General features: G+C 33.6%; 1 protein-coding gene across 1 annotated transcript; it reads right to left on the reverse strand.

The window, feature by feature from the left end:
* Positions 1–8,340: 8,340 nt before the first annotated feature.
* On the reverse strand, positions 8,341–10,408 carry LOC104234443 (NAC domain-containing protein 2-like). The gene is made up of 3 exons (XM_009788007.2): positions 10,100–10,408; positions 9,209–9,486; positions 8,341–9,111 (listed from the first exon to the last, which is right to left on the reverse strand). The coding sequence occupies exons 1-3, from the start codon at positions 10,278–10,280 to the stop codon at positions 8,635–8,637; spliced, it is 936 nt and encodes a 311-aa protein (XP_009786309.1). The 5' UTR covers positions 10,281–10,408; the 3' UTR covers positions 8,341–8,634.
* Positions 10,409–12,448: the final 2,040 nt, after the last annotated feature.

Consider the following 12,448-nt stretch of genomic DNA (forward strand, 5'->3'; position numbering starts at 1 on the left):
AAGATCAAGATAAGACAACCTTCACATGCCCTCATGGAACATATGCCTATAGGAGAATGCCATTTGATAATATCATTAGAAGGTGTGTACCTAAAGAAGAGATGAATAAAATTCTATATCACTGTCATGATGGAGCAATTGGAGGACATTATGCAGCAAATCGAACAGCTTTTAAAGATTTAGAAACCGGATTCTTCTGGCCCACACTCTTTAAAGATGCCCGAGCATATGTAGCACAATGTGACAGGTGTCAGAGAATAGGTAATATCACCAAGAGAGATGAGATGCCACTGCAATCAATACAGGCATGTCAAATATTTGATGTTTGGGAATAGATTTTATGGGTCCTTTTCCTTCTTCTCACTCTTTTGAATATATCCTTGTGGCTGTGGATTACGTGTCAAGATAGGTTGAAGCCATCCCTAAAAGAAAGAACGATGCTCGTACAGTGTGTAATTTTCTTAGAAAAAATATTTTTACCATATTTGGCACACCGCGAGTCATCATTAGTGACCAAGGAACTCATTTCATCAATAGGCAATTTTCTGCTTTACTGTCAAAATATAATGTGACTCACAAAACAGGAACACCATATCATGCTCAAACTCAAGGGCAAGTTAAGGTTTTCAACCGCGAGTTAAAAATAATTCTTGAAAAAACGGTCGGAATCTCAAGAAAAGACTGAGCTTTAAAATTAAATGATGCATTATGGGCGTGCCGAACAGCTTTCAAAATGCCAATTGGAACATCTCCTTATAGATTAGTCTTTGGAAAAGTTTGTTATTTGCCCGTAGAATTAGAACATAAAGTTTTTTTGGGCATTGAAATCACTGAACTTTGATTTAACCTCCGCTGGTAAAAAGCAATTTATTCAGGTTAATGAATTGGAAGAACTGAGATTGGGAGCCTATGAAAATGCTAAATTTTTTAAAGATAAAACAAAAATATGGCATGACAAGTTGATCCGACCAAAGAGTTTCAAAATTGGAGATTAAGTACTTCTTTACAATAGCCGACTCAGGTTATTCCCAGAAAAATTAAAATCCAGGTGGACGGGTCCTTACAATGTTATAGGTGTTACACTGTACGGGGCAATTGAAATTCAGAAAAATGGAGGAGACAAGTTTAAGGTAAATGGTCACAGGCTAAAATTGTACTATGGAAGACATTTTGAACAACATCCATTGGTTACTTTGATAGACTGATGAATTCTGCAATTAATAAGTCGAGCTTACGACGTTAAACTCAGAACTAAGATACAAAACCCATAGCCATTGAGGGAGAAGCAGTGGAGCCTCATAAGCCTGACATAGATTTGGGTAATTAAATGCTTAATCAATTGATTTGGTCAATATCCATGTTATTGTACAACCACAACATCTCATGAAGGCCTCTGTAATAACAGAGTCACATGTGCAGAAGTAACTCCATGGTGATCGATATGCCTAAGTAACTGGTTGATTAACCATTTAATGAATCAATTCAAAATGTTGGCACATGTAAATTTGTTGGTTTATATTTAAACCAGAACCAAATGACTGATAAGGTCTTAAATTAGTCAGTCTATTACATATAAAAACATGTGTTGTCACACACAAGTTTTTTCTTCTCTCCCTATATATATATATATCCATCTTTTATTTTATTCTTAATTGTTGTTCTTGTACAATATTAAAGTTTCAAAGTAAAGTTTACATATTTTTCAAACATAATTTTTTTTCATTTATGCCATATAACTTCCAAGTTTGTGATTTTATTTTTGTGAAGGCAAGAACGAGTATCTCCAAATTTGAAAAAGTGTTGGAATTGAGAGACATTATGATCTCAACAGGTAGAATCAATAAAATTCTGCTAGAGCTTGCCCCAAATGTCTATCAAGGCGAAATTCTAGACAACACTATTTTTAGAATGAAATTAGGCTTTCTTTGACACCTTTTTTTAGCCTATCTATTTTTAACCACAAATATTTATATTTTACCTTTTAGCACCCAACTTTGAGCCCCCCCCCCCCCCCCGCCAAAAAAAAAAAAAAAAAAAGGAAAAAGAAAAAGAGGGATAAACCAACTTTTATTGATACACCATATTGGTTTACCTTACAAAAAGATTGATACTACTCTTTCCGGCTATAATTGAGCAAAAATGATTATTAAAGCAAGCGATGAAGGAATACAAGAAGTAAATGTTCTATTTTACTCTTAAAAAAAGAGAAGAAAATAAGGTGTATATACCTGTAAAATAAATTATTGGCTCAAGAAACTTGAATTTAAGAAATCTATTGAGAGAAATGATGAATTAAGTGATGTTAATTATGAAATTGGAGACCGGGACCTTTAGCCCAATCTCTAGAGTTATTTTCTTGTGTTGAGTTGTACATAGTTACTTTGATAAAATAATTGGCTCTCATAATAAAGCTGGATAGAACAAAGTCACTACAAATATATCCTTTTATCTTACCAGCATTAAGCCTATCATTACAAGCCTGAAAAAGTCCTAAAATAATTTTAGAAATTAGTGTTGATTCTACATTAGTGGAGACTGACATGAAGGGCAAGCCTATGGACAAAATTTGAGAAACTCGAAATTGTAATCATAATGTTATCAATCTCAAAAGGTTCATCAAAAGAGGAGTTGAAAGTTTTTGGCAAACAAAAGCAGAAGCAGAAACAAGATATAGATTTGGCGACTTGAAAAACTTATAGGTTTTGAATTTTATGTGAAACTTTATTTTTTTACTTTTCTACTCTACAAGAAACAACAATTATTAATAAACTTACTGCCTCGAGGACGAGCAAGGATTCAAGTGCGGGAGAGTTTGATGACTATAAAATATTCATATATTATATACTTAAAAATAAATTATTTTAAATAATATATATATATATATATATATATATGTCAATTATCTGTATTTTCTAATAGTATTTTGCAGGAAATAAAAATATCATGATAAAGCAAATAAAGGAATAAAAAGAGAAGCACGAGGCATCATGGCAATAGAAGCACGACGCATCATGGCAATAGAAGCACGACGCATCATGGCAAAAGAACCACGAGGTATCGTGGCACCTTATGAGATTTGATTTCTATAAATAGGATGTTTGTGTTGAAATGGGAGGGAGATCATACGTGCCTAATTAGCAACTTTTCTCTAGCTTTTGTCTTTACTTCTTTCTTTATCTCTTGCACTTTCCTCTTGTAGTTTTTGAATTTTCTAAAGAGTGTTGATAGTATTTTAAGAATATCTTTCTTTGTGAGATTTAAAGACTCTATAATGGAGTAATCTCTTTTGTTGGGATAGTTGATGAAGCTCGAGATCGTTATAATATTAATCTCAATTTTACTACATGCTTGACCTGAAACGTTCTAATTATATTTCAATATTGTGCTGGAATATTAGTTTTAATTAATTATTATCACTTCTATCTATTTATTCTCCAAAGTTACTTGTATGTCAATTTTGTAATTCTTACGAAGCAAAATTAATATACGATAACTATTGGGTAAAATAATAGAGTGAGAGTAATTCTTTTTAAGCTATCATTCCAAGTCTGTAATCTTGCTTACTTCCATTCTAATTCTCACGGAGGAGTTGTAGTTGGCAAGATTATTGATTTTTAGTAAAAATTAATCGCAAGAGGTTTTTGCTATCTTTTAGCACAATTCAGGCAAGAAAATTCTTTTAGTTTAATCGTTACGAGTCATATATCAATTGATTTACATAACCTCGCGGAGTGTTATTAATTGATTATTTCTTAGTGAGCAAAATATAATTGTATTAGCAATAAATAGTTATTCCTAAGAGAAATACATGTAGAAGATAAGATTTTATTATTATCACGCTATCGAGTGAATTCAATGATTCCCAACTCTTTTTAAATATAAATCTTCCGAAAGTTATTTTGTTTCAACTTAAGCAATTTAAATTTTCAACAAACAAACTTCATCAATCTGATTCTCTCAAATAGTAGTAAGAATATTATAAGTTTGTAGCTAGATTCTCCAATCTCTGTGGGACAATATCATAAACTATACTAGAATTTGACAAAGTACGAGTAGCAAAATCTTATACGCATTGGCCTCGTCACCTCACCGAGGGCCTTTTCAAATTGAATGTAATGGTTGTTGAAAATAATAATAAAATTTCAGTTTCGTCTTACTTACTTGAGTCAAATGAATTATGGAATATACGTTTGAGTCATGTCAATTATAAAACCTTGAGAAAAATGATTAATTTGGAAGTATTGCCTAAGTTTGAATGTGACAAATCGAAATGTCAAGTATGTGTGGAATCTAAGTATGTTAAAATATCCTTATAAGTCAGTTGAAAGGAATTCAAATCCTTTAAACTTAATTCACACAGATATTTGTGACATGAAGTCAATACCATCTCGTGGTGGAAAGAAGTATTTCATACCTTTTATTGACGATAATACTCGATATTGCTATGTTTACTTACTTAATAGTAAAGATGAAGCAATAGACGCATTCAAGCAATACAAAAATGAAGTTGAAACATAATTTAACAAGAAAATCAAAATTATAAGAAGTGATAGGGGTGGTGAATATGAATCTCCTTTTGAACAAATATGTTTAGAATATGGAATTATCCATCAAACAATGGCCCCTTACACGCCCAATCCAATGAGATTGTAGAAAGAAAGAATCGTTCATTAAAGGAGATGATGAGCGCATTATTGATAAGTTCTGATTTGCCACATAACTTGTGGGGAGAAGCCGTTCTTACGGCTAGCCGAATACTAAATCGAGTACCCCATAGCAAAACACAATCCATTCCTTATGAAAAATGAAAAGGAAGGAAGCCCAACTTGAATTATTTTAAAGTGTGTGGGTATTTGGCAAAAGTGCAAGTTCTTAAGCACAAAAGGGTAAAAATATGACCGAAAACTGTTGATTGTGTTTTCATAGGATATGCGACTAATAGTAAAACATATCGATTTCTGGTTCATAAATCAGAAAATTCCGACGTTCATAATAATACGGGTTATAGAATCAGATAATGCTGAGTTATTTGAAAATATATATCCGTATAAAAAGGAATGTGAGTCGATTGATGAAGGATCTAAACGACATCGGGAAGAAATAAAAGAAAGTACACTTAATCAAGAGGATCCAAGACGTAGTAAACGTCAAAGAACATCTACTTCATTTGGACCAGATTTTGTGACTTTTAATTGGAAAATGAGCCTCGAACATTTAAAGAAGCTATGTCTTCTTCGGAATCATTATTTTGGAAAGAGGCAATCAATAGTGAAATAGAATCCATACTGAACAACCATACATGAGAATTGGTTGATCTTCCTCCTGGAAATAAGCAGTTGAGTTCTAAATGGATCTTTAAGAGGAAAATGAAAGATGATGACACTATTGACAAATTTAAGGCAAGACTTGTGGTCAAAAGGTATAGACAACGAGAAGGTCTTGACTATTTTGATACATACTCTTCAGTTACAAGAATTACGTCCATACGAACGTTAGTAACGTTAGCCGCAGTTTATAGTCTTGAAATTTATCAAATGGATGTTAAGACAACCTTATTAAATGGAGAGCTGGAGGAAGAAATTTACATGGAACAACCTGAAGGGTTTGTGGTTCCAGGTAAAGAAAAGAAGGTATGTAGACTTGTTAAGTCCCTTTACGGACTAAAACAGGCACCCAAACAATGGCATGCGAAATTTGACCAAACAATGTTGTCAAATAGTTTTAAAATAAATGAATGTGATAAATGTGTGTACATTAAAAAATGTTCCAAATCACATAGTCATTATTTGCTTATATGTGGATGATATGCTGATAATGAGCTATGACATTGCCAATATAAATGCGACTAAGCGCATGCCAACTGACAACTTTTATATGAAAGACTTGGGATTTGTTTGATTTAATTCCTGGAAATTAAGATCCATAAGACTTCTCAAGCTCTAGCGTTCTCACAATCTCATTATATTAAGACAGTACTTGAAAAATTCAAGCACTTGGGCTTTAAAGTTGCAAAGACTTCAATTGATGTGAATCTTTCATTAGCAAAGAACAAAGGCCAAAGCATATCACAATTGGATTATGCTCGTGTGTTGGGTTGCTTAATGTACATCATGAATTGTACACGACCAGATATAGCTTGTGCTATAAGTAAATTGAGTCGATATACGAGCAATCCAGGTCAATCTCATTGGATGGCCATGAAACGAGTTTTGGGGTATTTAGTACATACCTAGGACTTTGCTTTGCACTACAGTAAATATCATGCGGCCATTGAGGGATACTGTGATGCAAATTGGATCAATGGATCAACTGATTCCAAGTCCACAAGTGGATATGTATTCACTATTGGTGGAGGAGCGGTATCTTGGAAGTCGTCCAAACAAACTTGTATTGCCCGCTCTACAATGGAGGCTGAATTCATAGCCATAGATAAAGCCAGTGAAAAAGCTGAATGACTCGAAATTTCTTGGAAGACATTTCATTTTGGCTCAAACCGTTGGCACCAATATGCATACATTGTGATAGTCAAGCGGCAATTGGAAGGGCTGGGAGCATTATATATAATGGTAAATCTCGTCATATATGACGAAGACATAAAACCGTTAGGCAATTACTCTCTAGAGGAATTATCACGATTGATTATGTAAAGTCAAGTGATAATGTGTTGGATCCATTTACAAAAGGCCTAACTAGAGAGGTAGTTGAGAAATCATCAAGGAGAATGAGACTATGGCCGAGAACAAGTCATAGTGGCGGTAACTCTACCTAGAAGACTGGAGATCCCAAGATCTAGGTTCAAGGAGATCAAACAAAGTCATTAATAACGGTTCAATATTGTCAACTAAAATTTTGGTCCATTCTCGTGATGAGACAATGTTCAGTACCAAGGATAAAACATTAAGGCTTTTTAATGATTTTTAAATTTGATATGGGGTATATTAAATAGTGTATCTACGGGATGACACATTTAGGAATCACCTATGTAAGTGTGAAGTGTCAGGCGCTTCAAGGAGAATTTTGCAAGGCCAGTTCTCTATGCACTTATGAAACCAGGCGGTGTTCATGGCTGAAACGAACACAACAATGAGAACCAAAGACGGTTAAGGGTTGGTTGTGTGACTTGTGGTTGTCTAGGTATACACCAAAGTTCGACGGTTTAAAGATATCAAATCTACCGATTGATCAAGTATATCCGACATAAGTTCACTACGAAAAGTTCAAAGGGAAACCTACTTATCCAGATGCAATTAATCCTTGCTTGCAAATTACATAATTTTTCATGCATATTTCCGTGATATAGTCATTCCCCATTCATGTGGGGGATTGTTGGGTTTTTAAGCATTAATGAGGCTTAAAAGAGGGTGAATGAGAAATGGAGGGAAATGAAATTTTTTAAGTGAAATTTTAAGTTTCCTCTTCCTTGGCAAATGGACATTGTCCCATATTGGAAGAGGAATAGGTTTTTATGGGTATATAAGCAATTTCTCTTCTTCTAGATCTTAAAGAGTTGAGAAGAAGGCAAGTCTCGCGTCGTCGTCGCTCGCTCGCTCGGCTCAGCTTTGGCTTCGGTTTCAGTTTCGGTTTCGGATTTGAATTTGGTCAAATGATCGATCGATTGATTAATTTTTTGGACCAAATTTATTTGTTAATAGTAAAATATTAATAGAAATGTTATTAAATATTTATTTTAATAACAGAATATTAATATTAAATCCAATCCGTTTTTCTGTTTTGGTAACAGAAAATTAACTACCCTCTTCAATTTTCCCTCTTTATTGTTGAGTAAATAGTCATTTATGTTATGACATTTATGCTGTGGCCGTTTTGCATAAACAACCATTCTGAAGAGTTGCACCTCTTCAGATTTCATCCCAACTTTGGCTATAAATACAAGGTTATTCTGCTCAGAATTTCCATACGATTTTCTGATTTTCTCCTCCTTCTTCTGCATAGTTTAAACATCAAATAAAACAACAGTAAGTATGATTTGCTACAGAACTTTGTGTTCACTGAAACACTGGGGTTTGAAGTACCACTACACTAATGTGTAATTCGTTCTATCCTGGGAGAAAATAATCCATAGCATTGGGTACTAGGAGGGGATTAAATTCCTTAAGGAAACACTATGAATTCAGTGGGCTCAAATTGGTTTTTTGTTATTTCGTTTACGTTTCTGTTTATGTTCATTTATATTTTCCAGAATTATTTTACAAATACAGTTTACTAACCATATGTTCACTTTATTACAATACATGTGTTATATTCCTATATAATTAATTTTTTAATCATACAGCCCTTAATAATCTGAGATAAACTTGTGCAGAAATCGTAATCACTGGATTTGAAGAATGATAACTTTGATATTAACAAATTTTCATTTGTTTTACATGTACCTACCATAAGCCTTCAACATAGTCCTCTGGCTATGCTTGTCAAGGCTCACTTGAGCTATAGCCCATCAAATTTGACTTGCATTTTCTATAATTCACCCCACCTCCCCTCAGCCCCCACCCCCCAAAAAAAAAAATTGACCTACACCAAAGAATAAAGTTGAAAGAACTAAGAGGAGGCCTTGGATCACAATCAGTTAAATCCAATGATTATACAATTAGTAGGGGAGATATTCGCGCCGGATTAGTAAGGTTTCTGCATGTATACGAACATGTCTTGGAAAGAATTGAACTGATCAATGTTGCAATTTTGCTGCTGCATTTGGGGCTCAAAAGGGTCATATTGGAAGCTGTCCAAATAATTTAGCTGGAAATCAAGGGCATTGTCGAGGTCGTCCCATTTGGGAGCACTTTGGACCTCCTTATCACACGACGACAAAACATGCTCTGACCCAGAGCTCGAGTTTGTTGTATGCATCCTAGTCATCGACTCGGACGTTTCAAAGTGAAAGTAGCCCGGCATCGATTGTGGCCGCGGTGGCATCGGCGCTGGTGCTAATTGTGCTATCAACTCATTACTTTGTGAAAATGGTAAAATTTTTGGTTTTTCCTCTTCTTCCTCAACTTCATCGAAGCCCAAATGTTCCTTGTTATCCACATTGTAATACTTCTCAAGTGTGCCCTTCTTGTTGTATATTCGACACAATACCCAATCGTCAAGCTGCAAAAAGTTCACTAAATAAGTACAAATAACAAAATTTCGATTATAATAATAAAATTTGGATTCAGGTTTAAATCCAGAATCTGAGAGCGCTTACCCTCAAGTTATTATTGCTCTTGCCAGCAGACCGGTCCACATTAGCGAGTCGATATTCGTGCATTATCCAATTGGTTTTGATTCCTCTGGGTGCTTTTCCAGCGTAAAACACTAACGCCTTCTTTATCCCTAAAGTCTTGGGCTTTCCCACTGGCTTATCAGCTCCGGTGGCCTTCCAGTAACCGGCTCCGGCCGCTCTGTTTGGCCGTGAGCCGTTCGGATATTTTCTATCTCTTGGTGAGAAAAAATACCATTCCTTTTCACCGTGCAAAGCCTTCTCTGCATTTATCAAACACAAATTATTTAGGATAGAAAAATTAATCTAAATAGCCGGACAGCTGCTAAAATTTAAAATAGCTAACAGATATAATAAAAATATTGTTTAGCTTTTATAATAAATGAATGTTATATAAAGATAGTTGTTATAGAGAGATCTAATTGTATAAAATATTATATAATCTATATAATATGTATATAATCATGAAAAATTAATATAAATTTATGCATACCCGCTCGAAAAAGTAAATAGAGAATTTACCAGCTATTTGTGTAAAGAACTCCATTGGCAGTCAAAAAAATTATTATTACTAATATAATTCGGTAAAAGAAATGAATTTTCCTTTAAAATAATTAAAATACCAGAACAAATTTTGAAAGAAAACGATTTTATTCACAAATAACAACCACTAGAAATTCTTACAGAAGGTCACTCAACTTACTAGTATATAATCATCCTACTAACCCAAAACCCAAATCGGAAGATTGAAAAACTCAACCCTGTTAAAAGCTCTAAAAATTATAGTTAAAACCTAAAATAAGTCAATTAATCTGTTCTATTTTTTTTAACCTAGAATTTGAAAGCATGAAAAAAAAAATGAGAGGACAAAATTACCAGGTAATTGCCAAGGATCAAACTTGTAAAGATCAATTTCAGCTATAATTGAAACAGATATAGGCTGCCCAGCGCATTTACGGCAGAGATAATGTTGAACTAATTCCTCATCCGTTGGATGGAATCTAAATCCCGCTGGTAATTCCAATTGCTGCTGATTTCTGTGTACGCCTTTGATCATTTCCTTCAAAATTTCACTCTTCTAATTTCCTTTTTCTTTATCCTTTCCCTTCGATCTCCTTTTCTCTTAATTTTCTGCTTCTCTGCTGTATATGGCTTTGTTTGTTTTAGTTTTTTTGATTTGACCGCAGAGTATTTGGGGGTGAGAGTGTATATATATATAGATAAAAAAGAGGGGACCAAATTGCACGTGGTGGATTGAAACTGGTCGTATGTGTAATAATAATAATAATAATAAAACTAAAACGTGCTGTAGAGCGGGACATATTCATGTCGACAGATATTTTTTATTTGTTTCTTATTTTATAAGTAAAAAAAAATATTTGAAAATATCTTAGCCTTTTCATAAGTTATTTTTGTTACTTATTTGAGAATGTTCGTTAAAATTAAAGAAATAAGTCTGTGTGTAAGTTATATTTTATTCTGCAGTAATTCTTATAATGTACTAATAAGGTATTTAGACCCTTATTTAGATGTAATCTTTTTTCTTTTACCTAGTGAACTCAAATTTTATTCAGTCAGTAAATTTTGAACATAAGATGGTAAAAAAGAACTATTTTAAGTTTGAACATGAAAATACTTTGACGTTTTATATTCAAATTTCTTGGTTAATTATGTGACAAAAAATCGAATACTAACCTTTCACTGTATCCAAGGGCGAAGGAAGAATAATAGGAACATGTTCAATTGAACTTATAATTTTCGACGTAAATTATAAATTTATATATAAAAATTTATTGAAATGCAAAAATTGGTATATATGAACGTGAGTTGAATATTATAAAACTTAAAGGCTGAATTCATTGAATTTTATTCACGAATCCGCCTCAGTTATTACTTATCTACATAAATTATTATTCCCTCCGGTCCGCAATAATCGACCAATTTACTTTGGGCACACCCATTAAGGAAATACTAAATTCTAGACAAAAATAGTTAGTGTGACTAGATTACTCTTAATTAAATGTTGTCGTATTGTTATAGTAGCACTTACTTCTCTTCTCAAATGTGTTGAGTAAATAACTTTTTAGGGATACGTACATAAAGGTAATTTTGAAAAACTAAAATAAATTTTTTCTTGATTATAAAAATGGATACTTATTTTGGACTAAAATAAAAAATAAATTGATCACTTATTATGGAGCGGAAGAATTAAGTCATAAGGATTGTTTGGGTGCGGGGGAGGAGTACTTTTCAGAAAGTTGCTTGGTGAGCAAGAGTCGTCTAGTGGGGTGTGAGGTTATAGGCTGACCGCAGCCATAGACCAGAAGAAAGAATACTGTCCAATGAGAAGATTTAACGTGGAGTGTCGTCCCCCACGTGACACTATGTTTTTGTCACTGCTCTCGTCACCCTCTATGAACGGATTCTCCTCTTTTTCAAATATTTATTTATGGCGTCTTCATATATTTGTATCAAAACCAATAAATAAATATCATATGTTTGAACATGCAGTTTTATTACTTAATCATCATTAATTAGTACGCATTGTTTCATTTTATTAAATCACTTAATTTATAGTAAGTTAATACGATTTACTTTAAATATCTAGTATGAATAAGTATTTATCATGTTCGGATGTGTTTTGGATCCAGTTAAAAGGAGTATTTTTTCAAAATATTTTATAGGCTCGAACTTGAATTCTTTAATTAAAGAATGAAGGGATTCTACCCACAAGTAGTGGAGAGTCACATTCAACAAAGGGGTGTAAATTATTGATAGTCCTTCGCCGAAAAATTATATTATATTGCTAGATAAATTTTTATGTTTTGCGTATATTTACTATATGTTGACTCCCCTTAACTTTTGATGTTTGTAATTTTTTATATTTTGACACTCTTTGATATTTTGACACTCTTTGATAAGTGATAAGAAAGTGTCATCGTTACTAAAAGGTAAGTTTTATAGAGCAGTGGTTAGGCTTGTCATGTTGTATGGGACTGAGTGTTGGCCGGTTAAGAACTCACACATCCAGAAGATGAAAGTAGCAGAGATGAGGATGTTGAGGTGGATGTGCGAGCATACAAAGATAGATAAGATTAGGGATGAAGAAATTCGAGAGAAGGTGGGCGTGGCCCCCATGGAGGACAAGATGCGAGAAGCAACACTCCGATGGTTCGAGCACATTCACAGGAGGAGCACTAATGCACCGGTGAAGAGGTGTGAGCA

Source organism: Nicotiana sylvestris, chromosome 4 (assembly GCF_000393655.2).
Source record: "Nicotiana sylvestris chromosome 4, ASM39365v2, whole genome shotgun sequence".
Lineage (NCBI taxonomy): Eukaryota > Viridiplantae > Streptophyta > Magnoliopsida > Solanales > Solanaceae > Nicotiana > Nicotiana sylvestris.

What these genes read in the sequence shown, in the direction of transcription:
- LOC104234443 (XM_009788007.2), bottom strand. Translation starts at nt 10,280, where the DNA reads ATGATCAAAGGCGTACACAGAAATCAGCAGCAATTGGAATTACCAGCG. An exon ending in TGATCCTTGGCAATTACCTG is followed by an intron (nt 9,487 to 10,099) that starts GTAATTTTGTCC and finishes TGATAAATGCAG; the next exon opens with AGAAGGCTTTGCACGGTGAA. An exon ending in AGAGCAATAATAACTTGAGG is followed by an intron (nt 9,112 to 9,208) that starts GTAAGCGCTCTC and finishes AACTTTTTGCAG; the next exon opens with CTTGACGATTGGGTATTGTG.